Raw genomic sequence first — 24,349 nt, forward strand, 5'->3', positions numbered from 1 at the left:
GGCAGCCGCCGCAGCCCCAGCGCGCTCCCCGTAGCCGCTGCGGCTGGCAGAACGCGTCCTCGGCCCCATCCCCCAAGCCACGCCCCTCGCAGGAGCTGATATGCTCATTGGCTACCGGCATTTTTAAGGGGCGGCACTCTTTCTAGGACCTGGGCCATAAAGCCGGCACCGGTGGGAGGGGAATAGGGCTAATTTGTCCTCCCTGGTGCGAGTCAGGTTTTCCCTCTGCCCACCCCTCCGGCTGACGCCTCCCCCCCCCCCCCGCGCGCGCGCATAGTCTTCCTCGTCTTCCCGGCGGCTGGGAGCAGGTCGAGCCAGTCTGCAGTCCGTGCGCCTCTCTGGGCAGGGAGCGGAGCCTTCCTCGCAGGCGCGCGCTGCCCGTGTCCCAGCCAGGATTACTTGACAGCCAGCCGCCCCCCGTGAGGGCGGGACGCGCAGCCCGGCACACAAAGACCTCCCTTTTCTGCCTAGCCCCTGCCGGCAGTTTGGAGACCTGCGCGTGTCCTGCAGTAGGCGGGAATAGCCGGGAACGGTGTGACTCCTCGGGGAAGCGGCGGGCCTTTTTCCTCTCTCCGTTCGCTTCTTCGCTCCCGCCAAGGCAATAGCAGTTCGGTCCTCGCTCGCTCATGGCTCGCGGGAAAGCAAAGGAAGGAGATGGCAACTGGAAGAAATTCATCTGGAACTCGGAGAAGAAGGAATTCCTGGGGAGGACCGGCGGCAGCTGGTGTGAGTACCCTGCCCCAGTCCCGCTTTCGCGTCCCGACTCCTCGCTCGAAAAGCGCACGCGGCGCGCCAAGAGGGACCCATGCGGGCGGATCTGCGGCGGTGGAGGCGACCCAGCCGGGCGCCCTCCAGATGTGCCGGCCGACGTATCTGGAGGGCACCGGGCTCGAGGAGGAGGCTGGGGTCAGTGGCTTGCGGGAGGCGACGGTCGCGCCTCCGGGGCCTCTCCGAAAGCCGCCTTGCTGAAGAGCCCCTCGCCGCAGTCGCCTTCGATGCAAGCTGCTCCTCCCGGCTTGCTTTCTCGTTCGCTTTTGACCTCTTCCTCCTGCTGCCAGATTTAAAATATGCACCATGCTTCCGCCTCGGGAGCTTTGGTGAAGGAAGAAAGGGAAAGAAAAAGCAAACGTGTGGAGTATTATAACCGGGTATGAGTGGGAAAACGGGACGTCGAGCGATCTTGCGTCGGCGAGTGAGATTTTTCGACCGTGTCAGCGGCACCTACGAAGTGACTGACTGAGGGTTTTCCCGGTAGTGTGTGTGGGATTCGCGTGTGTGTCTATGCGTGTGCGAGGTAGAGAGAGAGGGAGGGAGAAGGCAAAAACTGGATCTCATTGATTACCTTTCGGAGAAGCGCCTCGGCGTTGCCAAGGCTCACCGGTTTACTTGCTTGCTTTTCTGGGCTACTCCAATTGTCTAGACAGTCCCGGCTGTGCGTGGACTTTTCTGTCGCTCCGCTACTGCCTGTTGCCTCTGCGAGCTAGAAAGAACCCCTTGGATTTCTTTCCCTTTTCCGCCCGCAAAGGTCGTGCTGAAGGGCATTGATGTGTAGTTAAGAGAAGGCAGGAATCGTGACTGCGGGTAAGGGAGAGTGGGGGGGGGCAGAGGGGGAGCCGGATCGCCCCCAGCCTTCCCCTGCTCCCCACCAGGAGAGCAGTCACTGCGGCTGCTTTCATGTCGATCGGAAAGGGCACCACGGCGAGGGTGGGGGACACACGCTGCGTGTGAGGAGGTGCGAGCGCGCGTGTGTGCGTTTGGCGCCTGTAGCTCCCCCCCACCGCCACCTTTTCTTCTCTGAAATGGCCACAACGAGCCGGGAAACAGTTTATGGGGACAGAAAAGGAGGCTGGTGTTCGGGTTGCCTTCCCAGCCTCTGTCAACCCAAAAGGGTTAATAATGCATCACCGCTCAAGGTTAGTCAAGGTGACACCTTCCCAGCTAAGAGGTAATGGAAGATTTCTCGGTTGCAATTGCAGGAGAGGCTGAAGGTCTGCCACCTAAGGTGCCCGTGAGCTAGAAGAGAGGGACTCACCTACGGGTGGGCTACCAGCTCCTTGGAACCTTCTTTTATTCTTGTCCACATTAACACACACCTTCATCTGGGGCAGGCCCAAGTGAGCTGCAGAGAGAGAGAGAGAGAGAAAGAAAGGTCAGGTGGGAAAGAAGCAAGGGAGGTTTAGAAATAAAGCCCTTGAAGGCCCTTGTCTCCTAGCAACTATACCTAAGTTGATTTGGACTGAGGTTCAGAGCATGCACATACATCATTTACACACAAAAAACCCTTTTCTCACTGTTGATACCCTCACCTGACTTGCTTGCCTTGGCCAGGCGTCTCCCTGACTCCATGACCAAGGCCCATTTTCCAGGGTCATCACACTGACTCTGCATTGCACAAATTCAAAGGACACCAAAGATTTTCCTGCACCTCCTGTCCAGTTGTTTCTCCCTGCACAATTGTTCTCACATGGTCTTACAGTATTTGAGTGGCCAATGGATTATTTTTCAGGGATGAATCTTTGTAAGACAGTGTGGATCTTCAGAACAGTGCCATTGACTGTCAGCCTGCCTGATCTCTCTTTTTCATAGACTCTTCTTCTGCAGCCAATAAGCCCTTAATGCATTTTTATTTCCTCATCCTTTTTTCATGTTAAAGGTGGGAAAAGTCTGATAATACACTGTGGGGATGGTGTTCTGGAGGACCAAGGCCTTCTGCAAGAGCACATTAGCTCTGGGCTGCCCTTGAAGGAAAGGGTAGGTTGCCCTTGAGTCTCCTCCTCCCTCTGCTGGGGTTTGAACAAGCTGCCTTGAGTCTCCCTGTAGATCCTTGCATTGGAGGAGCAGGCCTCTTATCTAGAACTTTCCATTCCCTTCTAAATTCTTTGTGCAAATTTAGAAACATCCATGATACTGAGGTCAGGGCAACAAAGGGCTCTAAGGGGAGAGAAAGAAAAATATTGTTCATCATGAAGAAGAATGGCTTTATTTAGTAAGAGCTAGCATTAGAAATAGAATTTAGGGGTGTGTGGGAGAGGGAGAGGGGTTGAGGTACATTTTCGAATGATTCACAGATTAGTACAAGATCTTTTTCTTACTCAGCTAGAAAGAGCTGCTAGATTATAGTATCTGGTCTTGCACCATCTCTGGGTTGAATCCAGCCAATGTCCCATTGGAAGTGACACATCCGGAGCTTCTGGGTTTTGATCCTTGGTTAGAATCTACATGACAGGTGCAAATGGAATGAATGCCAAACAGACAATTGATGCCAGATAACCTGGAATCTGTCAGAAGGTGTGTGGCACCATGAGCCTCTCTGGGGTTGCAAAATGGGCACAAAACCAAAACTGCTTCTTAAGAGGCTGTGCAGCTGCTTTCTGCCAACCTGGTGCCTTCCAGATGCACTGGACTACAATCCCCATCCACTGTAGCCAGCACTGGCATGCTGCATGAGGATGAGGAGAGCTGTAATCCAGTGCATCCTGAGGGCACTAGATTGGTGTGAGACTGCAGAGGAGGGCAGGGAAATGACAATGAAGTCTTTCTAAGAGCAACCAGACCAGGAGGGGATCAGAAAGGAGGTCATTTTGTTGCACTGAAAATATTGAGAGTATATCCTACATTCACTAGAATGTGTTATTGCTGTAATGTAAGGAACACTGAGTACTGTCAGGCTGAGAGTTACTATTAACATCGTAGTGGAAGGCTGGGTTACAGTCGTGTCCTATCACTCTCATGAGCTCTTCTGATTTCTGTTAAAAAACAAACCTATTTTCTTTAAAGCACACACTCCACCTTGCTGTCATCAGGTTTCTTCTTTGGCTCGTTGCAGCAGCCCCGCTATGACTGTCCTCTGGAAAAAATGCCCAAATCTCTCAGACGTCACAGCTATTTGCCTTCTGCTGCCTGGTTACTAAAGAGTGTGTTAACCCTGAGAGTGCCAGAATTGTTGTTGCTACTGGTCTCTGTGCTTCCCCTCCCCTCCCCTCCCCTCCCCTCCCCTCCCTCTCTGAGTGGCACGTTATCAGAGGAAAAAAAAGTTTTCCATATTGGAGCCTACTCCCTTTCACTGCCCCACATGAACATTTACTCTAAAAGTCACCACCTTTACAACGCAATTTGTGGTCAGACCTCCTCATTTTTACATGCTGTGTTGCTGTGGTCTTTTTAATATAGCAGAACCAGGCATGAGGTGGCACTGCCATTTGGTAGGGCTGCCCTGTGATGCCCAGTACAATGTGTTACCCAGTGGCTAATCAGTAGAGCTAATCCCTGTAAACCAGTGACCGATGCAACCAGATTTTCAAAGGCTGAGCATTTCTTTGGAACAGGCCCATTAATAAATAAAAGTTTTAATTTTTACCCCCTTCCTCAAATAACCACCATGCTTTTAATCACTTATGTAATTTCTGTATTAATCCTGCTGATTACAACTCTGTAACAAGAATGTGTGACTCGTACTGGATGAGTTTCTTAATATCCCACATAAAAGCAGGTCTGTAGTCATATAGTGCTACAGAGTTCAAATATATGCTGGCGAGAAGGACATTTAAACCCTGGAGGTGTGCAATGCATGGTGTTCCTCAAAGGTGTATTAGAGCAGCCTGCTGTCCAGATGTGCTAGACTACAACTCCCAGCATCCCCAGCCTAGAGGCTACTGGATTGAGATAGGCTATATTACACCTGGAAGGCACTAAGCTGGGAAAGGCATTGCATTGTCATGCTGCCTTAGATACAGGTGTAATTCCCAAAAACTCACAGCTGGTGGTCTACAAGAAAGCAAGGAGTGGATGAAGTAGGGGTCATTCCCATGTCCTAACTCACTGGGAGCCTGTGCAACTGAGTCCTGCAACAAAATGGCTCTCCTAAATAGAGAGCTCCTGCTCAGAGTTCCGTCCTTCCAAATCGTAATGTACTTGTACACTTCGAAGTGCAGGCACTCATCCTGACAGTCCCAGTAAGCACACTGCCAAGAGTCCAGAAAGCTAGCCAGCTGTGATGAGCCATAGCAACAAACCACTTCTGGCAATTTTCATTTCCACCAGGAAGAGGTCCTTTCTAAAGCCAATGTCTTTTAATTCAAGACTGAAAAAAATTGCATTACAATAGGGAACAATAGTTGCTGGTAAAATTAATCAGCTAGCCCCCCAGGCACTATGAGGAATGGCAGTAATATCGGAGGCGGGGGAAGGCTGTGGGTGGGAGAACCCTATTAATAAGTGCCAGCATTGCATCCATGTGAGCCCAGGCTGCACGGCATCTTTGGATTTCACTCTCCTTCCACAGCCCCCTGGTTGTGATTTTCTTTTTCATCTGTTGCCTTATATTTTGTACCCACTGAATATGCCCAGTCCTCACTAGGTGAATATATGTCCCCTTCAAGGTAGTTATGTGCACGTAATGGTGCACATCTGGCATCTCCCTGGGCTTGCTTGTGCCTCCTTGTTTCCCAGTGGCCCCATTCTGGCTGTACATAGTTATTTTGGGACTCACCACCCGAGTTAAGCATTAGGAGTGAACCTGGGGTAATGGGCGAACTGGCTTTGAAGAGGCGCCCCGGTGAATTTAAGCAAATCCTTCTAGGCCAGCATGCTATTTGCAGCAAGGTTTGTCCTGATACCGCTACAAGCAGGACCGCGTGTCCCCAGCAGCGCCACAGCAGTGTTCAGAGGGTAGGTTGTCTCTGGGATTGGAGGCGCCACATATTTATCACAGTTGATAACCACTGATACTGTACAGACCTCTTCACCATGAATTTGTTGAATCCCTTTTTTAAAGGAAGACCATTAATTTCAACAGAATGAAATAATGTGCTGGGAGGTGGGGTGGGGGATGGACTCTGAAAAGCTGCCCTCGCTCACAGCCTTTGAACAAGCATCCTTCCGACATCTGCATTTTCTGCTAATTTTGGGAGCTGCATTGCTAGGGATGCTGGAGAAATCTGAATCAGATTCAAATCTATAAATCTGACTTGCAAACTCTACAGTGGATTGGCTTTTTCTGTGTCACATTAATTCCATGGAATTACTAAATGGTTTATTACATCTTGGGGGGTGGGACTTGCACAATTTTGTTCATTTAGAAATGTGCATTAATGCAAGTGCACATTTGAGAACAAATCACATTTCTGTAAAAATCAATCCCATTCCATCAGTGAAGGGATGGCAGAACAAAAAATGCCTGACAATCCGCAAAATGCAGACAAAATTAATTTTAAAAACCCATCCATCACCCAGTGTCGTTCCTTGAGCACCGTTTCTTTGATTCCAGTGGCATTAATCTCTGTTCTGAGGTGACCTGTGTTGGTAATGTTGAGAACCTGCTGCATGCCTACATATCCTTCTCCTGCATTATCAGCTATTTGTCCTTGTTCTCTCTCGTCACAGTTAAGATCCTCCTCTTCTATGTGATCTTCTACGGCTGCCTGGCAGGCATCTTCATTGGGACCATTCAAGTCATGCTGCTCACCATCAGCGAATTCCAGCCCAAGTATCAGGACCGAGTTGCACCCCCAGGTAACAACAAGGACCAATGGAGGGGCTGGTCAGCCCACCTCCTCCCTATCCGCACCACACACACACACACACACACACGAGAGAGAGAAACAGACAGAATGAGAACTAAGGCCTTTTTGCCTCTTGACTGTCATTGGTTCTAGAGTTAGAACTTTTGAATGCCTCTTTCCAAATCGTCTGGCCTTCTTTATTACCTCAGACCTTCTGAGATTAGGGAGTCAATTTACTAGCCAGGTGTAACACACAAGGGAATATGACATCTCCTATCATATTGCCAGCTGAATAAACACTCCAGTTCTGTACTATTGACTGTCACCTTCCTACCTTGCTGTTCATTCAAAGAATTCAGAATAACAGCTTTGCTCAGCCTTCCCCCACTTGAAGTCCTAGATATGTTGGAATGAAACTCCCATCATTCCCAGACAGCATCCATGGTGGCTGAAACAATGGGAGTTGTAGACCAATCATCTGGAGGATACCAGGAGAAGGAAAGCTGGGCTAGACTGATAGCTTTGCCCAAGGCTATTCAGTGAGCCAAGTGGAATTGATGGAATCTGAGCACAGGCATTGATATCCTATACTCTAGGCCAGACTCCCTCAATCTGGTACCTTCCAGATGTCTTGGACTACCAAGGCTGTGCTGCCTTGGGGTGTTCTGAGAGCAGTAGTCCATCATGCCTCGAGTAGAATGATGCTCTATTCCTGTAGTCTTCGATCTTTACAGACCTGGAGGGCCTCCTCCCTCCCTTCAGCCAAATGCTTAATTGTTTTTTTAGGACCATATATAGTGCTACTTTGGATACTTCTCTCAGGTCAATTGGTCAATTGGTGACACAGTCCAGTGCATCTGTTGGTCTGATTGGTTGTGAACAAAACAGGCCCATTCCCATCCTATGTAGGTCACCCCAGTAAGATCATTTTTGTGGTTGCCATTTAACTTCTGATGAAACCAGAACCATCAGTTAGAGAGAAGAACAAGGGCTTTTGTCTCCATAATAATTGTGTGGCTTTGGGGATTCCAGGAGGTGCAGCTTTTCTTCTGCCTGGCTGTCTCTACTAAAATTTCCCTCCTGCACCATTGTTAAAGATGCAATTGCCTTGCTGTCTTTTGACATCTGGTCATCCCAGAGCAGCTTTTCTCAAGCTGGCGTCTTCTAGATGTTTTAGGCTGCAGTTTCCAGTATTCTTGACTGTTGACCACATTGGCTAGGTCTGATGAGAGTTGAAGTCCAACAATATATGTAGGCCACCAAATTGGGGACATACATGGAAAAATTATTTCTCTGGGTCCAATGCTGCATGTTGGGTCTGAGAGAAGGGCATCTTTATAATGGCTTATCTGTTCTGGATCCAGACTGCGTTTCTTCAGGAGTGGTCTGGTTACCACCTTTTTGCAAGGAGCTAGGAACTAAATCTTGTGTACATGTTGGTTAAGGCAGGGAGTAACATAATGTTTAAGTACTGAGGAAAGCATTATCAGGGAGAATGGTGATATATACAGGACTGGCCCAAGATATTTTGTTGTCGGCGGCAAAGAACAACTACATACTGAACCCAAGTGACTGGCTTTGAATCGTACTGGCAACAGGACAGTGTATTGCACTGAACCTGAAGACAGCAGGGTGCAATAGGAGGATACATGACAGAACAGCAGCACAAACAGGTTTGCCCTCTCAGGAGTGGAATTGCTGAGGGGCTTTAACTACTGTCACCTACAAAAACAGCCCTGTGTGTATATGGCTAAGTCCAGTCCTTCAAAATAAGACAGAAAGTATATGAGGGGAAGATGGTGGCAGTGGGATGGATCCAGATTTAGTCATACTTAGGGTTAACCCATCAATAGGACTTAGGTTACTCATGATTAACTTGTAGCCATTGATTTGAAGGAGTCTTCTCTGTATGACTAAATCTGCAGCCAGCTGCTGAGTTTAAGAAACTCAAAAGCTACAGTTCAAATAACTATTTTAGAGAAACACAATGTTTCATATAAAGAAGACTTGGTGCAAGGCTTTGGTTTCATTCCAGGGTACAAAATGTATTGCTGCACAATGCAATGTCCTTTCAGCCACCCATGACACATGCCAACCGAAGTGTCCAGCTGGAGTATTTAAGGTCTGTGCTCATGTGACTAACCAGTGCAAATAATCAGGGCAGATGATGGGTAGTGCCAATAGCCTCCTGCTTGTTGGAGGACAGATCTGTGTGTTCCATGCAGCCTGCCCTGTGCTCCCTAAGCCACCTGGAAGCCCTTGGATGAGGTGGAAGGCGCTGCCCCTTCACCAGTGTTGAAATCAGGTCCAACAGCTGATCCAGTCTGCTCCTGGAGGCAGATTCAGGCAGGTACCATCTTGTTCTTCACCTCAGGCTAGTCACTGGACCACTTAACGCCTGCCTTTTGCAGCTGGGGCTGTAAACCGAAGTGGGTTTTCTTGGATATCAGTTGAATTTGATGAGTCATCTTTACACAGAACTGCATTGTCGACTGTGGTGGCCATGCTGTAGAGGGAATCAATCCGTGAAATGGAAGGATTGCTTTCCCATCAAGGGTACCTTGGCTTTTAAATGCTTTGTTGGCATTTGGCCAACATAGGAAAATCAGTGTGGCCTGGTCATGGTCCTCTCATCGCTGTGACTGGACTCAGCATTTTACTTCTGCAAACACTTGCTCACCATGAATCCACAATGCAAAGAGAAACAGACTGGTCCATATACATTGGTGAACCAGCAGGATTATTTGGTGATTCAACAGCTGTGCTATTCATTCCTCCCAGCCCCTGTTGTTTTATCTGGTCCTAGCAGCTGGGAAGAACCAGCAGGGAGTGGCAGGGGAGGAGCCTTTCTGCACCAGCTTTTCCACATTACAGGTGACCCTGAGGCTGCTTGATGCTGCTTGTATCCTTCCTGCTGCCTGTGGGAGAATTCAGAAGCCTTTGTCAATAATGTAGTCTTAAATGGTTCCCACACAATTCTGCTGGATGAGTTGGTTGCTGCTGCAGCTACATTCACAGCAAGCCTGTACGTCTGGCTTGAAGTCCAGTTCAACCACCACATTCCTCTGTTGGCTGGCCTCATTTTAAATTAAGGGATGAAACTTGGAACATAGGATGAATCAAGGATGAAACTTGGAACGTAGGTTGAAAATATTGTATATTTATGCCACTGTAGCTGGACACAGTCTGACTGTAGCAGGAAATAAATTGGTTTGGCCACTTGTACATGGCTTAATTAACTGTCCACTACTAACTCTTGGCTGGAATCTGGAAATTTCTTGCTCGGCTTGGTGCCTTCTAGACGTTGTGAACTCCAGCTTCCATCAGAACCAGACAACATGGATGCATGTTAATGAAGTTGGGAAGTGAAGTCCAGAATACTTGGATAGCACTAGGGTGGGGAAGGCTTCTCTAGAGTATATGTGAACAGAAAGTAGATTTCCAGAAGTTTTGGGCTACATTCCTGACGTGGAGTCACCTAGTCTCTCTTGATGGATAACACCAAGGGTCCTGTGTGTTTCTTCCCCCCAGGGGCCATTGTATACTAATAGACATCTGGCTAGGGTGTCATATAAATGTAGGCATTAAAAATGACCAATGGCAGAATACATTATATGGAATTCTGGAACACACAACATGTGCATTAAAAATTATACAGGAATACCTTAAGTGATGGTGTGATACATTGGTGCCACGTGTCACACTGCTAGATTTTTGTCAGTACCTAGAATTACCAAATGTTCTCCTATTTTAAAATTTCTTTCATTATTCTGGATTACCTTTGCCTCATAGAACACATACTGCCTGGAGCCTTTTATACAAAAAAATTACAACTTTCCTGAAGCCTGCAGGATAAATTTGATGACTCTTTAGTTTCCTGTTAAAAACATTGTTTTGGGAAAACCTAGTTGTGCTTGTCTATTTCAATAGTGACTCTTTGCATCTCAGCAGTACTAATATCTGTTTTCCTTGTGATCTCAGGTAACTGCCAGGAAACTTTGCATTCTTCAATTCGGTGTGAACGTGAACTAAGATGTAAAATCTTGTGTGATTTCTTTTGCTCTTATACACAATTCCTATTATACAAGTCTTTCTCCACCTAAATTCAAAACTGCAGTTGATTAGGCACTACTCTTTTCATTAACTAAGAAGATATTTACAAGAACAAAAGAGGGCAATGTGTACTGATGTCAGCTTTACAAATCATCAATTTATCATCCTAACAAAAGTGAAGGCTATCTTTACATTTTCCCAATATCCTTCATATTTAAATTTAGATACATAAAAAATTATTTAAGCAGCTATTTCCATGGATGGAAAAGTTAGTCAGTGAATGGAATAGCATCTGTCCTCAGACTGGCCACTTATGAAGCAATATGTTGTAATCTAAGAAATGCTGAGTTAAAGAACACCGGTACCTATTGAACTCTGGCTGCATGCAAAGAGCCTGGAGAAGCAGCTAAATATAATGGTTTGAAGGCCTGTTAAGCAGACAATTGAGCAGATGTGTTTGCTGTTGCTGTAGAGGGCAGAACTAGCACCTATCTGTGGAGAAAGCAGAAATGCAGATTTCAGTTAAACATTAGGGAAAACAAGAGCTGCTTGATGGTGAGAGAGACTGCCTTGGTGGTGGCGTATCCTCTGGTGGAGGTGTTCAAGCAAAGTTTGAACAGCTCTTTCTCTGGAGTTCATTTAATCCAACCCCCGTTCAGTGAAATACCAAAGTTCCTTCCAACTCTATGATCCTTTCCTTTACAATCACTTACATGAAGCAAGACACTCTCTTTCACATGTACAGTATGCATACACTGTCTAAAAATACTCCACATGATGATGAAGTGATAATACAAATATGGGTTAGGGAAAGCAGAAAATGGAGGTGGTTATGAGATACCTGAATCTGCCTTTTTAGTAGATTAGATTAGTAGATTAGAATTCAGCTGCAAAACACATTTGGTCTCCTTGAATCTTATTGGGCGGTGCAGCATGAGGCAACAGAAGGATGCATGAGTGGCCCATCCTGCTCATGTTTAATGCCTGAATCAGAGACTGTGCACCTGCTGCATGTTTTAGAGTTGCCTATCTGGTTATTGACGCCAGTCGTAACTTCAAGAGCTTCCCGGTGGTGATCTGCATAGCCTCACTCCTGCAGCCATGTACGTGCCCTCAGCCATTCCGCTCCGCGTGTTTTGCAGGCTGCCAGCACTGTAAATGTGCCCACTGGGGGGACCGTGGCCTCTGCTCCTTTATCAAGTGATGAGGACACAGTGACTGTATGAATGAGCAGCTGAGGAATGTCAAAGGGCTCCAGCAGAAAAGTCAGGAGAAGCCTGTTCTTGAACTGTGTTGGCCTCTGTAGAAAATGGCACTGTGGCTAAAACGCTTGTTTGGCAAGTGACAATACTCTGTGCTTGGAAGCTGCCGAAACACGTTTCTACCTAGAAATCTCCTTAAAATTACTTAAAGACCACCATTAGGGTTGGAATCCTCTCAAGGTAGCCTTTTCCTCTGTGAGACTGCACTCGCCCGTGGAAAACTGCATTACTTTCCCGCCACTGATCATGTGGATCAGGCCCATTGTGTGGCGTGTCCATCAGTGTCAGTGGCCAGCAGGATGACAAAGAGACGTACTCATACAAAGCTGCACAATAACGTAGCTCCCTGCAGGCTTATAGTATCAAATGATAACATCCAGCTAAAACCACAGTATTGGACATAAAATTATTTGCAGAACAGCATGCTCTGCAACAAGCATGGACAGCAATGAAAAGAATATAAGCAATTAAGGAACACAATATAGAGCATGTGAACAGTGGCTCAGAGCACTAAAAACAGAGGTGTCTGAGATGAGAAAACAAATCTTGTAGTGAATTTCTGAATTGCCTTAAGACAAAGGTGCAGGAAAGGCTTTATCCGGTAAGGTAGAGTACCTGAGCACTGCAGTGGGTTCCCTTGAAAGAGCACAACTAGTGGTGGGTGGGGAAAATGGAGCACCTTTATTTAGTCAAGTAAGTAGACTTTGGGTCACACCAATCAAGTCTCTTATCCCCACCTCTTTCTCTCATCTGGCATACCCTGGAAAGCTTTCTTTACACAGCCTTAATCTATGCATGTTCCACTTTAAAATGGAATTTTTCCATCATATTTTCCTCTTAGACACACGCCAACTTATTTACTGAGGTCTGTGTAATTTCCCATACTTCTTCACTTTGCCATTTTCTTCTTGTTGTTCCATCTGTTGCTTTATTTGAGAGCTAATGTGATTTGGTGGTTAAAATGTTGGACTGGGGACCCAGGAGATCCATGTTCCAGTTCCTACTCTGCCATGAAACTCAATGAGTCACTTTGGGCCAGTCACAGACTCTCAGCCTAACCTACTTCACAGGGTTGTTGTTGTGTGAGTAAAATTTGCTGTGTAAGCTGCCTTAGATATCCCACAAGAGGGAAAAGGTGCAATGCTAATAATTTGTTCAGCTGTCACTGAGCTGTTTGGACCATTTGGGAAGTACAACACTGGACCATTTTTTCCTTAGGCAAATTACAACATATATACACCCAAATGTGAACAACTTCATGCTTACACAGTTCACTAGGTTATGTACCCAGCCACTTTTGGAAAGAAACCAATTAAGCAATCCATGGAGGTGACTTATGGCATATAAGCCACATCCCTACCCTTTTTGGCATGGTATCATTTACTTGGGCTTTTTTACTTGAAAGGAGTTGTTAACATAAATGGAACATTCTTGGCCAATTACTACTGCACCTTCTGTGGCAAGCAAAATGTTATCTTGTTTTGGATTACTATTTGTCTGGTTTGCTTTTGGGTGTTGACTAGGATAGAAATCACACTTCCTGCCTCTTCAGTGGATTGTTTTCAGTTCAACTACCATTATTTCAATGATCGCCTTTAGTCTTAAGACATACTTCCCTAAACATTGTGTGCCAGTTCTGGGTAATATTCCAACAAATGTGCATCTTGCCAGCTGCCATTCAGTCAACGGGTTTTTCCACTTGCTTTTAAAATTTGCTTTGGACTGCTCCAAGTCTCTTCTGTTTCTTCTCGTTTTTTTTTTTTTTTTTTTGCCTGCCTCTGGGGAGTCCTTGGAGTATCCTCATTCAAGGTAGTAACCGTCTTTCATTGCGGGCTCTATACCAATCTAAGGGTAGGACTTTGTATGCCTCGTGGCATCAGATAAAGCAATAGCTTTCCAAGGCCGTAAGGGCAGCACTTCCGAGAGCCATAAAAATGTGCTATACTCCAAGTCACAGAATGCTGCCCTGCTGTTTGCCCTGGTCCCATTTGGGAGACAGTCACTCTTATCTTCATAGGGGTACTTCCACAGAGCAGCACTTGGTAACTTCTACTACAGTTGACAAGTGTGAAAATGTGCAAAAGCCTTCACATTGTGCTCCATTTACTATTATAAGTAAATGTAATTTACATTCACACATTGACTGCATTGGTACAATTGGTTCTGCATTGGTACAGATTTTGAAACATGCACGGTCTCCGGACTGTTTGCTAGACAGAGAAAACTGGAAACATGTCACCAAATAATGCCTGCTTCCTCACCTGGGTCACGTTGTGTAGTAGCAGTGTGACAGGAACCAGCAGGATCTCTTATCCTGTATACTGAGGCATCTCTGTGCATACAAACAATTGCTTTGGCTAAGCACTGTGTATTAACTGCATTGCTTAATTTTCAGTAGATGCAGGTGTATTGGTACTTCACAGGAAGGTCTTCAGTAACTGCATAAGTGCCATTGAAGCAAAAAAAGGAACACAATACTGACATTATCAAGAAGGTAACTGAGCTTGTACAGAAGTGCAAGATATAAAGGAAACTAATAGGAAAGACTAGAGAGTTAAGGGTCTGTTCTGCTGACAGTCTCTTGAGCCTTTTCTTCTTTTGCTAACTTCCCGCAGAAGTAATGAGGCACAGCAGCTTACCTTGAGGCCAAAGCTATAGAGATCTCTTGGGGCTTCCTATGTCCCTCCTGCAGCCACTGCTTCTCATGTCTGCTTCTGGGCCAGGTGGCCTGCATCACTCCATTTGAGAGCATTCTCTGTCTGGACTAGGTTTCTCTTGCAGTGAGAGGCATGAATCCAAGATTCTAGATCTGCAACCCCAACAGCTGTGGAAGTGCCAGGAACCCTTACGCCTGGGCTACAGTCTGTTGTTCTTTAGAACACTTATCCAGTCTCCTGGTTGTAGACAAGGTTTTTCTGTCTTTGGCAGCTGGCTCTAGGAAGAAAGCCTTGAGATTGCTTTTATCAACTGAATGTAATGATCACTTACTTGTTCATCTAACAGGCTTAAGTCTGGCACAATTGGTGGTGAGGCTGCTGTCCTTGTAGGTCATTCTGTGAGAATTTCAAGAGGACTAGAGGTGATGTATCTAACCATTTTAACCTTTCTGCACACAAGTTCCATTTTATTCTTTCAGGATGCCATTATGTTTCTCTACTGCCCGCACCAACAGATGGAAGTGCTGTTTGATGTCATGAGCTGGGCTACCACTGGCTAGTTAAATGTGTGCCTTCTGTCACTGCGAAGATTGACAGGCCCTTTATCAATTTCTTTGCGTCTGTTAAGAGTCTTTGCTTTGCTCGATTAGAAAATACGCCCTCAGTTACTAGAACTTTCTGAATCCATACATTTTGACTTTTGCATGAAATCAGTCTACAGCCTTAAAAATGGGCCCTTAGGGGTGGATGTCTCTCTTGATTTACCACTTTTCTTACCTTGGCTGCTGGCAGATAGCACATTGTTCTGAAACTATCTTGCATATTGAGGTGATCCTGTAGGGAATCACATCTTTTCTCATTTCTTCTTTTGCCTTCTGCCTAGTCATTTATTTTAGAATTTGCCTCATGAGCTGATTTATGTCTGCTCAATTAAGTTGGTAAACGTCTACTATCTGCCTTAAAGGCACTGGGGTGATATTTCATTGCTTTTGTCCTGACCTTGTATTTAAGGGGGCAAGTTTAAAGGGAAGTGGCAGTGCTGTTGGGCCCATGGCAGCTGCTACCCCTTCTTGTGGGTTTGGATGTATAAGATATGGAGGGGGAGCATCAAGTGGGTCTTTTAGGGCAACACAATTAAAATCAGCTGGTGATTTCCTCCCTTGTCAAGGAAGAGCAGGAGGCATTGAGATGTCTTTCTTCTCAGAATTTTTCACTTTTGCTAATTCTTTCTTTAATTTCCTATTTTGCGAAGACCTGACTTTGTTTTCAGCTTTTCTTTTTAAAATACTAATTAAAGTGAGCATCCTACTGTCCTTGGTTCACAACAAATCCTACACTTTCTAAAGCAGCTCGTAGGTGCACCATCTTTCTGTTTCTTCAACCTTTTCCAAGAATCTGTAACAGAGCCTCTCCCCCACTCCTTTTTAAATCCACACAATTAAGCCATTTGCATGTCTCAGGATCATAATTATCATCCATGTACCCGGAGGGTGTCTATGTAGGGGTGGGGTATTAAAACCTTTTTGCTTTGCTTTGATCTTGGTCTTTTTACCAAGGCAACTTTCCTCTTCTGCTATGCTGGCTTGGGCAAGATGACAGCTGGTGACTGTGGAGGACTCCAACCCACCACCTGGGACCCCGTGCCCATCTTTCCTTGATAGGATTCAAACCCACCACCTTATGGACTCTAGTCGTTTCTTATCTGTGGGACTCAGACCTATAACCCATAACCCGTAACCTGCCTGGATAAGACTATTATTGCTTGAAAACCTCTGTGGTCTGTGCTACTGAGAAACGTGTCTTTCTCATGTTGATTTGGAGCTTGGAAGGAAAACTGGGGCAGGAAGGGGGACCTGAGAAAAAACACACACAGGGTCAGGGTCTCCTTCCCCTAGTGGTTTGGCTGTGTTTTCTGACTGGGCAGTCTCCCTCCACCTTATTCACCCTGTCCTGTTGTCCAGTCGCAGACAAGGCCCCAAGAATTGTCATAGATTTCTTAATTGCCTCAAAGACAGAGGTGCAGGTTGCTTGAACAAAAGACTATCTAGCAAGGCGGACTGCACACAGGCTGTAGTGGGTTTCCTTGGAAAAAGCACAACCAGCAGGGAGGGAGGAAGCACTTATTTGGTGAATATGGAAGTTATGTTGGCTTTGGGTTGCACCAATCACTTTGGTGAGCTTTCTGTACAGAACTTCAATCTACTCATGCACCAGCATTTGAAACAGAATTCTTCCATCACAGTCTTCACCTGATGCTTCTGTTTCTTTGGCCCCTATTTTAGTTTTGAATTTCAATGTGAGTACCCTTGGATATTCATGTCATAATGAAAGGTGGACTACACTGGCCTATCATGATAAACCTACTGAATCATCTGGTTTTGAGTCTCCTAACCCTACATATTTCATTCATGGAAGGTAGCTTACTATACAGATACACCAGGAATCCATGTATACATTGCAGCAATTTTATGTGTGGATTTTTTGTTGCTAAATTTAGACATACCAAAACCTACACGGGGCCTGCTGGTGTTTCCCCTCCTCACCCTTTTAGATAGCTGTTGCAGGTGAATTAGTGGCGACAGTGCGAGGATTCCCAGGATCTCTGGGGCCATCTTGCTCCTCAGTGCCATGCTTTGCAACAGAACCACTTCCTCAAAGCATGGCAAATGTGGGCTGAGGTGGTCCCAGAGAGTGCCTGAAGTGCTGCACCAATTAAAATGTGTAAGTTGCTGTGGCAAAGCTGCTTTGGTGGGACTTGTGGATGGGCTGTGGAGCCTGGGAGCGTGTTGGCAGTGGCTGGGCAGGCGATCCACACTGCCTGTGGCTCTTCATATCTCACGCTGCATTATGTCAGGTCATTCATCACACTCAGCTCTGTGGCTGAGTTTTTGGGAAACAGACACAGCGAGAGAGTGTCCTCAGTACTGGAATGTGTATGTGAATGGAGTCCCCCTCAGTTCCTTGACTCATAGACCACTGACTTCTTACAATAGTCTAAGGAAGTTATTTATTTCTTTAGACTTCTACTCGAGGAAACTGCTATTGGTGATTTCGATATGAACTTCTATTAAACATGGCTGCAGTCCAGCAAACTTAGGTATGGGCTAGTTAGGAATTGTGGCCACCCTCACTTCACTGGGAGATGTTGCCATGGGCATAGCCTGTTCAAAGCTCAGATATAGTAGTGACTCTCTGCTTTAAAGTAAAAACAGGCTGTTGCTGTTAAGCCAGCTTCAATGGCTTTCCCACACACACCTGCCCTGGATGGAGCTCATGGTTTACACTATTCTGAATATCAGTTCAGAATGTCTTCTGTGTCTTTCTTACTGAAGCGCCTCAAAACTGGCTACAGAATTAACTCCTAGTAGCCTGTTCAGCTGTGAGCAATGGGTTTTTATGGTTTGGTACTTTGTCCTAGGGAGCATGCCATGTCCTCTTTTATGCCCTGGGTCAGCACACAGTTTGCAAGAGCTCATGCACCAAGGCAGGACACCCTGGCACCTCCTCCCCCTTGCACTGACAGGCAGATGTGGTGGCTTCACCTCTCAGCTTGTCAGGAATTACAGCGCTTCTGCCTGGCAAACCTGCTGCACGGAAGGGAGCCTGAGGCTGGCGGCAGAGGAGCCGCAGTGCTGCTGGTTGTTGGGGTCCCAGCCTCAAAGGTCTGGAGCCCAGCCTGGTCTCACTGCCTATTCAGTGTGCCCATCATGGTGTTAATCCCTGTTTTATTAACTTGGCAGAATCGTACACCTCTCTGTGTCTCAAAACAAATTGTGACCTTTAATTGGCTCCATAGAGTGCTCCTGGCTCCTGTGGGAAAAACCACTCAACCTAGTGTTGGATGGGGACCTGTTCTGATGCATTGTATGGCTATAAGCCACCTGAGCATTTTAAAGGAAAGGCAGGGTATAAATATTTTAATGAATAAATAAAAGCTATGGGAATTAATCAGATGAACTAATTCTGTTGGCTTCCATGGGATGGAATAACAAATTACTTTAAGCTAGTCACAAACCATTATGTCCCAATGGTAGCTATCCATTTAAATTCCAGCAACCTCCCCCAACTTCCAGATGCTTTGAACTAAAACTCTCATCAGGCCCAGACAGAGTATCCAATATCTGGGGATGATGAGTTTGTAGTTCGAAACATCTGGAGGGCCCAGACTGGGGGAGATGCACACTGGGACATTCACCTGCTGTTATAATTCACAAGAATCCATTTTTGTCAGTAACACATTCTTCTGAACCCTCCAGATGTGACAACCTCCAGGCTACGTACCATGAGCGATGGTTATTAATTGCTGAATGATCTTAAACTTCTCGGGCTACCTTAAAGGGATGTGTTAACCCCACTCTGTACTAGCTGCATTGTTTACCAGTACATTTCCAGGCCCAGTTCAAGATTCTGGCTTTGTGCTCTAAAGTCCTCAACTCTTTGAGCATGCTTATTTGAAATATGGCTTGTGCCTGTATGAATCCCCCTGTACCTGCAGATCAACATCAGATGCCCTCTTGGTGGCTTATATCTAAGGTCATAGAAGCTAACACGAGCAGGGCTTTTTCAGTGCCCCAGCTATGTGGAATTCCCTCCCAAGGACTCGGTGGTTGGAACAGTCTTGGCATTCAAATAGGCTTTGAAGACTTATCTGTTCCAAATAGTTTTTAACAGGTGTTTTTTATTGGTTATGCTGCCAATTTACTGCTCGTAGTTTATTGCTGGGGTTTGCAACAATTATTTTCTGGAGACTGTTTTATATTTTAAAGGTTGTTGCTTATTTTTGAGTTTTTGTATTTTACAAGTTTAGTGGTCCTATGTTGGTTCAGTTCAATGGTTTTCATCATCATGCACTGGCTTGAGGAGACCATCCCTGGAAAGGCAGCCTAACAATGCTAGAGAGAAAGAGAAAGGCATATTAATATCTATATAAGAATTATATTTGTCTTATTATGATCAGGTTAAACCAGTCTATTTTATCCATAAAGGGGCTTGAGATTACTCTGTATCTGCACACTTTACTTGCAACAAATCATTCATGCTTGTCACTTATTGTAATCTCCTAATTTAGAAGTTTAGTAGCACACTGGAAACTTTCCACTCAGCTTGGTTGATGACTCAGAAGGTTCCTGGAACCACTGGAAAGATGGGCAACACGGATGGGAACCCCAGTGACAGCCCACTGAGGGTTTCTTATTGCAGCATGTGTTCATAAGAGCTGCCATGACTAGAGATCTGAAGGTCTGGAGAACCTGTAGCAAGAACCCAGAAATATTTTGGGAAAACCTGCTTTCCCCCAGATTGACTGAAAAATCCATGGAGAAAATGTGTTCTCTTCTTTCCTGGCTTTTCCTATTTTTTTTCCTGGCTATTTCCAGGTTGCCACATCTCTGCTCACATCAAAGGCAAGGCTACACTAGATCCCTCTGTCCTAACATGGTAGCTTTCCCATGTGCAGGAACCACTTTTAATACGGGAAAGCACTGTACCACATGCCTTTTCTCTACAGATCAGCTCTCAGAATCCCAGCAAATCCAGTGAGCTGAAGCTGCAGTGTCCCAAATAGGAGTCTAAGAAGCTGCTCACTTGGCTTACCTTTGTGTGAGAGTTACTGGCACGTTTATTTCCTGAATTCTTTCACAGGCTGCCTTTGGCTACTTTACTCCTCCTCTTTCCTGTCCCACATGGCATTATCGGTCTAAGGTTACTAGTGAGGGCAGGGCTGCTGGAAGGAGTTATTCTTGTTTGCCCTTTAGGAAGAGCCAGGAAGCATTTATTTATTTTGGATGAGAAGGGCATGTAACACAAACCTGTGGAGGGTAAAAACAGAAGGAACAATGCACAACTTTGCATGTCGAATTATATCATAAGTCTTAATGAAAGATTTCTGTTTAATCTTCAAGGAAGCTGTGGAGACAAACAGCACTTTTGTTTCCACAGTAAGTAAAATACAGCTCAGGACTCTTTCCCAGGCCTGCATGGAGATGCTGGATATTGAACTGAGCTTCTCCTGAACAGCTCCTCTCTCAATAATTATCTCTCTCCCCCACCAACCACCACACACACACCCAGATGAAAGAGCAGTGGAAGATAACTTAGAGCACTTCTAGGAATAACATGAAACCAAGCACACTGCAGAGAGAAGTTCCACTTGTGTCTGCCATCTTCACGCCTGTAGGCCCACATCAGGAAAATTCTGGAGTCAGTTGACCAGCTGAGTGATTTACCTGGTATGTCTTCTCTTAAACTTTTTGAAGGGGAAAAAAATAAAGTGTTGCCACCATTGCAGCTCAGTAATGTCTGAACTGAATCAGTGCAGAACATCATTCTGCAATACACACAAGAGAGTTGTGATGTCCTTGAAGGCCTACAGCTCATCTCAGTTCACCTCAATTAGAATTTTATTCATAGGTTAGATCCCTTTTGTGTGCTTCATGACTTAGTATACATACATGCATATATGTATGCATAGTATGCATTCCTAGATGATGTGTTAAACTTTATGGATTCACGGGCACTGGAGGAAGAATACAGAGAACTTCTGCACCCAGGGTAAACTACCTATTGTCTGAGTTGGCTTTCCATATAACATCCCCCATCCTCCATCTTTTCACTCTAAAGTGGATGTGCCAAATTGGAAAAGAAATTATGCCTTAATGAACACACTGTGTGGGAGAAGCAGTGAAAGGAGCAGCATGAACTTCATCTCCCATTACTTTCAATGTCAATATTAAACTTGCACCATGTAATTCAATTACATCTTGACCTGAAAGTCATGGGAGAGCAAACATGTGGAATGCATTCTTTTGTATAGGGCCACTTTTACATCCTTGTCTCTTCTTGATACAATTTTCTACTCCTTCCCCAAAAGACAAGAGCAGTGTTGCAATTTTTTTGTCTGTTTGTTTAACATTTTCCTATACTGCCTACATTTCCTAGAAAATCTCGAGACGGTTACAATCTTTTTTAAAAAAATACAGTACTTGATTAAATAGGATTAAATCAGATATATATAAAAATCAACAATTAAAATACTGGTTAAATAAAAAGGTTTTGGTCTGGTGCCAGAAAGAATAAAGAGTTGGCGCCAGACAAACCTCTCTGGGGAGCATAAAGAAGATGCATTACTTATGGCTCAGTGTTTGCTGCTCCCAAACCAGGCTTCCTTTACCCTTCTCTAATCTGAGCCATGAGGCAAACACAGGGCTCTTCAAGCGGAGCAACACAGCATGGCATGATAGCTCTGCCCTTGCATTCCAATGCAGGAACTTCCAGTCGCCATTTATATCCATCATGCCAGTGGAGAGCTGTGCCTGCGAGATAGCTGAGTCCCCCAGTTGTGTAGGCCAGGGGTCTAGCTGGATTGCTCTTTCCATGCAACTTTTATGTCACTTGCCCTGAAGTATTCATGTATACATGAGCTTTCCGTGGTCTTTTGCCTGGCAGATGTTTTGAATGTCATCAACCCCAACATTCCGGAGTGCCAAGCCCTTTCAGGCTACTAGTCCTAATGGCCATACGCTGCCTCCATTACCAGATGCAGTAGATAATATAGACACATGGCTGGTCAAAAGCTGTTTGGGGAGGGGGCTGTTTTGCTCATGTCCTGTGTGTGGGTTCCTCACAGGGAGCTGGTTGGCCACGGTGTGAACAGATTGATGTACTAGATGAACCCTGGTTTGATCCAGCTTGGCTGAGATTTTTATCAGCTGCAGTTCAAAGTGCATCTGGAGGGGACAATCTTGAAGAAAGCTGTTATATATCACATTCCAAAGTATGTGTTCAAATTATTCTTATAAGTGGCAGAAGACAGAAATGTGAGGAAAGAGATAGAAAGAGGCACCTTTGAGGATGATGGGAACTTTAGTTCAATGCTTCAGCAGTATTCAGGGAAGTCTGGTATAAAGAGAGTTAGGCAGGGCAAAATGGTTTTCTCCTCTGAATACTGAAGAGTTCCCTATGCTTTTTTAAAATGGGAGTAGAGAGAATCAAGAATCCATAGTCTGCACCAGACAATAAAGTATCCAGTGAACTGTGATAGACAGATTGCCCTGAGCAAACGCTACATTTGTGTTTGGCTGCTATCCAGAATGATCCAAGAATAAAGCTGGTGTTTTGTGGACCCATAAAATAAATGACCTTCCTGCCTCCTTGTCTGCATAGATGCTTGCTTAGCTCTCAAGTACAACATTTAACATGCAAATCCTTGAACTGTGTCATTAGCATACAGGTCCCCACCCACCAAGGATGTCCCTGCTGTAAGTATGCTGTTCAAAAATGTTAGTACACTCTATTCCATTTCCCTTCCTTTTCTCATTTCTAAGCTATGTATGGCCTTAGGTTTTTTGTTAGGAGCACACAGAACTGGAGTCAGAAATTGCTGGTATGAGTAAAGCTTGTACAACAAGTTTCTTAAGCAGCTGAAGAATGAAACTTTCTGGTTCCATTCCCTGGCCTGACGCTCTACTTCAGTATGTGTTTGTTTAAAAATAAAAGTGTAAAAAACCGAGGGTGTTATTCAGGTCCAAGGTTTTGTATGTCATGAAGCCAAGTTGATGCTATTTTGGCAGACTTAGGCATTAGGGATAAGGCTGGGGTGGGGGAGGATTCATTTGGTTTGTATTTTATTGCATACCTACCTACTTCACACTTCCCGAACCAATATGTGAATCAAAATGTGACTGTGCTTTGGTATTTGCACTTCTACAGATGTTACAGTGCACATATCCCATTAAAAAGAAACACAACAGTGCATGTCTTAGGGGAATAGCATGCTAAAATAGATGCTTGTGAAAATAACAGAAAAATACATTCAGTTGGGGAAAGTTGCTTGCAAAAAGGCTTACATGGGCAAAATTGCATTCCAAAACTGCAAATATTTGGAGAAGCTGAACAAAAATGTTTTTGAATTTCCATGCTGAGTTTCATAATGAGCTGGTGCATAAATTGGATGAAATGGCCTTAAGGCTAGGAAAGATGAGAAACTGAAATTGACAGGTTCGACCACCTGATCAGTCACTAGCTTTGAACATGACAAATCACTCTGAGTGACCCCTTGGCACGCAGTGCGGTAGCTGAACTTGCTTGAGACCAGTGTGTGTGCACTGCCAGATGCGTTGCCTTCTCCAGCCGGTCAGATTTGCTACCATTTAGAGCCATGGCCTTCACTTGCTTTGAACTGGAACCAGACCCACAAGAGCGTTTCATGCATTGTCACAGGTCTGCAAAGCACAATAAAGTTCCATTCTCTGGGCTTTTGTCTATTCTGGGTGGTGCGTGTGTCTAGTAGGGGATGGAACGCTAGGAACTGTGCCTCACCTATGCATATTCATTACGACAAGAACAGGCGATTTGATTTCCTCCAGGTATTTTGGACAATAACTCCGATATCCCTGATGCTAGCTGGGGCTCATAGAAACTGTAGCCCAAAGCATCTGAAGGGTGCCAGGTTACCTACCCCAGCATTAGAACACCCACAGAGACTCCCCCCCACACAAATATATGTGCCACCTTCCATAAAGGTTATTCTGTCGGAGTTCCTATGGCATGTCCTGCTGGGCCCCACAGTACATACGCATTCATTACCCATGCAGAACAGGTGGCTGAAAAGGATTCTTGACCTGTGGCCACTCAAGGAACAAGCCTGAGCCTTGGCATGGTGGAGTGTACTTGTGCATCTGGGTCAGGAGCTTTTCCTCCTAAGTTTGCACAAACCAGGGGAAAAGGCTTCTGCCATGCTGCTTGCAAAGCAGGGGGTTAGAACTTCAGGCCTGAGCTCCCAGCCCAGACTCTTCTGGTTCCCAGGATGGCCTCACCCCTTCCCCTGCTCCCATTTCTTTCCCCCTGACTGTAAATGGGCAGTTTCCCTGCTTTTGTGCAG

At 45.4% G+C, this 24,349-nt stretch overlaps 1 protein-coding gene across 1 annotated transcript in view; it reads left to right on the forward strand.

Annotated features, from left to right (window-relative positions):
- The first annotated feature begins 284 nt into the window (after nucleotides 1–284).
- Nucleotides 285–24,349, forward strand: part of ATP1B1 (ATPase Na+/K+ transporting subunit beta 1) — a 35,312-nt gene continuing 11,247 nt past the window's right edge. The window contains exons 1-2 of the mRNA XM_044441562.1: nucleotides 285–726; nucleotides 6,382–6,510. Of these exons, the coding sequence (XP_044297497.1) occupies nucleotides 627–726; nucleotides 6,382–6,510 (229 nt within the window). The 5' untranslated portion in view covers nucleotides 285–626. The remainder of the gene's footprint in view (nucleotides 727–6,381; nucleotides 6,511–24,349) is intronic.

This window comes from Varanus komodoensis, unplaced genomic scaffold (genome assembly GCF_004798865.1).
Source record: "Varanus komodoensis strain SLA01 unplaced genomic scaffold, ASM479886v1 scaffold4, whole genome shotgun sequence".
Classification (NCBI taxonomy): Eukaryota; Metazoa; Chordata; class Lepidosauria; order Squamata; family Varanidae; genus Varanus; species Varanus komodoensis.